This window comes from Cajanus cajan, chromosome 1, assembly GCF_000230855.2.
Source record: "Cajanus cajan strain Asha chromosome 1, NIPB_CcT2T_4, whole genome shotgun sequence".
NCBI classification, from domain to species: domain Eukaryota; kingdom Viridiplantae; phylum Streptophyta; class Magnoliopsida; order Fabales; family Fabaceae; genus Cajanus; species Cajanus cajan.
The window spans coordinates 84,322,157-84,327,620 of NC_138517.1; the positions used below are offsets into that span (position 1 = coordinate 84,322,157).

Below are 5,464 nucleotides of genomic sequence, written 5' to 3' on the forward strand. Positions count from 1 at the left end.
TTAACTTACCCACACTTTTATTTCTTAGCCACCACCTATCATATTTCTTTGCTACCAAACGACAATATTTTTTTTCCTCGTCACCATTTGACTGAACTAATCAAATCATAAACCAATGATATCTGTACAGTTTCCAATTTAACATTAAATTCAATCTAATCAACCAATCAAATGACGACCGAAACATTCTTCGATTAGCAACTTATTAATTTGTAACTAATTAGTAGTAACTACATGCAGACTATTAATTCACAAAACATATTATTGGCCTTGGCTGGTGACTTGGAGTTAACAGTTGGAATGAAAAGCATGACCAATTTATGATGGTCTGAGACACACTTCAACTACCACGTTCGATGTATCAACCATCGTACCTAGGATAGATTCATTGAATACCAGAGATGCAGTTAAGCATCAACCTAAGACTTTTAGTCGCATTCTTTTCCTATAAAAGAAAAAAGAAAGTCTTCACCAGCGAAAAAACATGAATGACAAAGCTAAGACATTTTCATTTCTCACATAGCATAAACTATAAACTATAAACTTGAGGCCAGTTCACATACAACATTGTTGACGTGGAGAATGTGACTTCACCTATCACCCCCAACCCAAAACAACCTATTAGAGATAAATAAAGCAAGAGCAAATGAAACCCTTTTACACGAGAAGCCAAACTAAAGCCAAAATCCCAAGCCCAAGCCTTACAAAGCCCAAGCCAGGAAGCCCATTGGAGGCAGAAAACCAAACCCTGACATCATCCACAACAGGCCCACATAGAGAACTCATGTCATCACTTCTGGTATTGTAGTATATGCTATAGAAAGCAATTCTGGTTCTCTCAGCCTTGGCAGTGAAATTGAGGTTAGCAGTTTGGAAGGTGGAATTGGAATTGGGAGTGTAATGAATGTTTTGAGCCTGGTCACCGGCAAAGGCCATGACAGCAAGAGGCTCCTTGCATTTGTCATCAGCATGGCCCAATGAGAAGGTCAAGCTGTATAGCTTGTCAGGTTTGGTCTCAACCATTTGGGATATGATGCCTTCCTTCCCCGAGAGCAACTCAATGGCTCTCTTGCCTTGTGGGACAGAGTAATGATCAGAATCAATGTAGCGCACGGCTCTGTTCGATTCCACTATCCAACCGGGCAGTGAGGAAGTTTCTTCATCCAAGTTTGTGGGAAGCAAAACGCCCAGTGAAGTATTCCTGAACATCCATGGACCTTCTTCAAAATCTCCATTCATCACTGCGTTGTCTGCACAAACATCAATACCATTCACCAAATGTATCATTCACCAAAGGGATCTTAGCTACATCCCATTAGTTAACTACTATAAATCATTATTAGTAATTATTAACATGATATGATAGTTGTTGACATGATACAATATAATGTGTCACATCATCAATTATAGTATATTACATCAATAATTAACATATTATGTTGAGATGATACAAAATTTGCAAATTGTGCAGTCGTAAGTGGCAAATAAAGTAGAATTAGGGGGGGTTGAAAGATGAAAGAATGGAATACGTACCTTTGGGCTTATCAGGTGTGAAAAGCTTCTTGATAGCAATGTTGTCAATGATGGGGCCACAAGTGGGGTCATCCTCCATGCCGGGATTCTTAAATACCAACCTGAACGTGTCTTGATCCGCATTGAAAGAAACCGCGTAAGGATTCCAGCCCTGGACGTTGTAGAGTGTCTGCAGGTCTATGGTCTGCGATGCAGGTGCGACCGACACGTTGATGGACTCCAGCTGGGCGCACGTGCGAGCCGCACAAAACGTGACCGAGTAAATAGAGCCTTTCTCAACCGGTACTTCCTGGCTGATCTCCGCGTCGTTGCCCAGCCTCACCGCGTGTCTACCTTGCGGTACGATGAGGATCATCCCACCCTGTTTTTGCCCAGACTCCACAAGCTCAACGGTGCCGTTTGATTTCCAATTTGGGACGTCGCTGGGGCCCTCTACTATCGCCTCGTTAGGGAACCCATTGGATGGGGTAGCCTCGAAATCTCCATTCGCCACTAGCCCTGTAATTCATTTTATATTATTAACTTGGGAAAAAAAATATACTATATGATAAAACAATCCTTGCTCAACAACAAAGCTATCTCTAATCTCATCATCCACCAGTCAGTTCTTAATAACTTGTCTTTCAATTTCCAAAATGGGAAACTACCATACGCTAACAATAAACTCAGCTGAAAAGTTTACAAGTGAAAATGACAACACACAATCATGTGGTACATCTATCTTTTTAATCATCCATTCATTGATACGCTGTTTTTTACTGCTATCAAAAAGTACTGATACTTACTGAACATAGTTTTGAAAAAAGCTTCCCCTCAGATTCATCTTTTCTTTACTTATGTACCGAAATAACTCTTTACTTAAACACTTCAATGTTGGTATAATCTTACATTGGTTGTGTGTATATGAAAAATGCACTCCTTTTAACGATTTGTGCAATCTTTTCCCTTAAGCTAACAGTTTAAGTTTAGTTAAGCAAAGACAACTCTTAACTCTGATAAAAATAATAAAGTTAACAATTTCAAAAGCTTAACTCATAGGACCCACCAAAATGCGACATCAACAAGACTGCATGCAATTTCAAATAATTAGAGGACCCTCCAAGATTACTAGCACACACTATCATTCATTTTTCTTTATAAATTTATTAAAATGTTAAATTATGAAGTTTGACAAAAAGTAGCGCACACTGATTACGTTTAGACTCCTACAAGGTGACAAGGGGTCAAGTGAAAAATTATACTACTCCGTAGCCACCCACTAGTGTTTCGAGCAAGCTAAGCATCAAGCATAACATGGATATCATTTATTTTAAGAAGAAAATAATAAAGCAATTGGGATGAGTATGGGTCCACATATTGCTCTCAAGGTATTTTCAACAAGAACCGGCAGCATCATTGTCAAGGTGTAGTCCACAAGCACATGTTCCCCCACCCATTCCCACAGGTAATTCCAACCTAATATAATGTAATCAACATTGATGTTGATCTAAAACGTAACAAATATGTGCGTCGTTTTGTAGTGAGTTGCACCTTACCCACACCATTCTTTGTAAATATCTGGTCCCGACTATACATTTATGTTTTTCACATAAAAAATAACACCAACTCAACAAGAGAAAACAATAAACTTGTAGAATAACATGGATTGCCTTATCCGAGAATGGGCCTCAAGAGTGTGAAAGCCCACGTCGAAACAATAAAGAGCCAACTAACGATGCAGCTTAGAGGCAAAAGGGCCTCACAATGAACATTTTGAAGGCAGGAAAAACGACAAAAGACGATGTTGACGGAGAACAAATTGTGGTTTTTTCCAATCCACCTTAAACCTGAAGCCGCAAGGAGCGCGTGGGTCCTAACGCGTGCTACCAAATGAGGATGAAAAATAGTACAACTTTTATTTTTATTTTATTTTATTTTCTTACCGTGATCTTTTATTATTTAACTGAGCATGGTTAGGGCATGGTCATGGGAATGGAGGAGGATAGCGACAATAATAGTGCTTGCGTCCTTTACGGAAAGGTCCTTGCACTTTGATCAAGATTGAAGGGGAAAAAAGTGTGTATTGAGTGGCGGGAACACTGTTAATTCGGTCATTTGGCATCCCTAGGATAACAAGAATCAAAAAGGTATTTTGCCCCGGACCCATACGCTTACTCACCTAGCCTTCTTTCGTGCATCTCTAGGCCGGTTTTTATATTATGATTTTTCTTCTCCTAATACTATAGTCCATTAGTCCCACTGTAAGAAACCACTACCTAGTTTGATCTACATTTTTTTTTTCTAGCTAGAGTTTCGGGTAGTATTTCCTTTTTTATTTATATGGCTAGTTTTTGGCATCCATAATTGCACGATGGTGATGTTTTGCGGTGCATTTAGATTTATTTCTAAACTACACAAAGTACTGTCATGTACACTCTTCCCCGGAAAAGGATCATACACAATCAAACTCCTACATGCTACTTTTTTCAGTAAAGATGTGTAATACTGACTTACACCGGCATAAAGCATTATTAGATACTATTCAAAAAGTAGCTATATAAAAAAATTAAAGCGTTTTTATTAAAGTTTTGTAGTTTATATTAGAAAATTACTTTTTCTTTCAAGTATGTGTGCTTAGGACTTACAAGTAGCTTTAAAAATACTCACAGCTAGTGCCATTTTTTAACTTTTGCCATCATTTTTAAAAAATTAAATTTCATTTTTGGGTACAATTTTAACTTCATTCCTGATGGCATGGACAATGTGTATGGAGAAAGATTAATAGGGGGATGTGAAATAAAATCAGAAGCTTCCTTCAGTAAATGAAATTAAAACAGCTAGTGGGTGGAAAACGAAGCACACCCCAGAATGATTAGAAAAGTGATGATCACAAGTAAGGAAAAATGGTCATGATAAAGAGGAAGGTGGGCCTTGTAATGTTGAAAATGATGAGCAGAGTCGTCGAAACCCTAAACCCTAAACCCTAAACCCTAAACCCTAAACCCTAAACCCTAAACATGGAAAACGATAAGTTCAGTTCACTTCTTTTAGAAGTAGAAAGCCTTGAACAAAGTCAAACAGTGTAACTAAATTAAGTTAATTAACTAGCAATCTAGTGAACCAGAACCGGAACTGTTTCCAATAATGAACCCAATAGATCACTCTCTTGTTTCTAAAATTGGTCCCAGAAACCCGTTTCAATCAGAGCTACTAATTACTGGCATTTCATGGATAGATAACTAAAACCCCACCAAAACAATAGAATGAGAGACAAATATAAGCAGACACAAGTAGTGAAATGCTAAAGGAGGCTTGCAGTATCAGATCTCAGCATGTATTGTGAAGCAAAGAAAGCAGAGAGGGACGTTACCATCTTCTGCAAAGGTTGTGAAGGCGGCCAAGGGGGATAGGATGAGAAGAGTGAAGATGGAGACCCATTTGATTCTTGTGGAGCTCCGAGCCATCTGCAGGTGCACGCACAGAAATATTCTCTCTCTGCTTATCTGATATTGTGTGTAGGGTACTCTGTTTTTGAGGAGCGCAAAGGCAAAGAGAGAAGAGGAGTGAATGTCCTTTTATCCAAGATTCTCAGCAGTGATATGGTCTTTTCTTTCCTCTTTAGCTTCTGTTAAAAACCACTTTATTAAAACAAAGTTTCATTTAATAATTCTTCATATATTCCACAAAAGTTTCTTCCCATCTGCAGTGTGGACGCGCATTTATTTTCTTTTTTCACTCCTCTAATTTTAGGAAAGAGTGTTGTTGAAAATTATTTAATTCTGTACAAAAAAAATAGTACTAATTTATATGTTGTACAGACATTTTTTTTACGGGTTCTGAGACCCCGGTCTCCTGGCGGTCCTACCACCGTATTACGGCACTCTACAGTATTCATATATATTATCTTATGTATCCCGTGAGATTATTATTAACAAGTAAAAGTATTTTAAAG

The 5,464-nt window shown here is 38.2% G+C and overlaps 1 protein-coding gene across 1 annotated transcript; it reads right to left on the minus strand.

Annotated features, from left to right (window-relative positions):
* Positions 1-485: 485 nt before the first annotated feature.
* LOC109789201 (choice-of-anchor C domain protein, putative (Protein of unknown function, DUF642)) lies at positions 486-5,128 on the minus strand. The gene is made up of 3 exons (XM_020348103.3): positions 4,883-5,128; positions 1,534-2,031; positions 486-1,250 (listed from the first exon to the last, which is right to left on the minus strand). Exons 1-3 carry the CDS (start codon positions 4,974-4,976, stop codon positions 658-660), a joined length of 1,185 nt encoding a protein of 394 aa, XP_020203692.1. The 5' UTR covers positions 4,977-5,128; the 3' UTR covers positions 486-657.
* Positions 5,129-5,464: the final 336 nt, after the last annotated feature.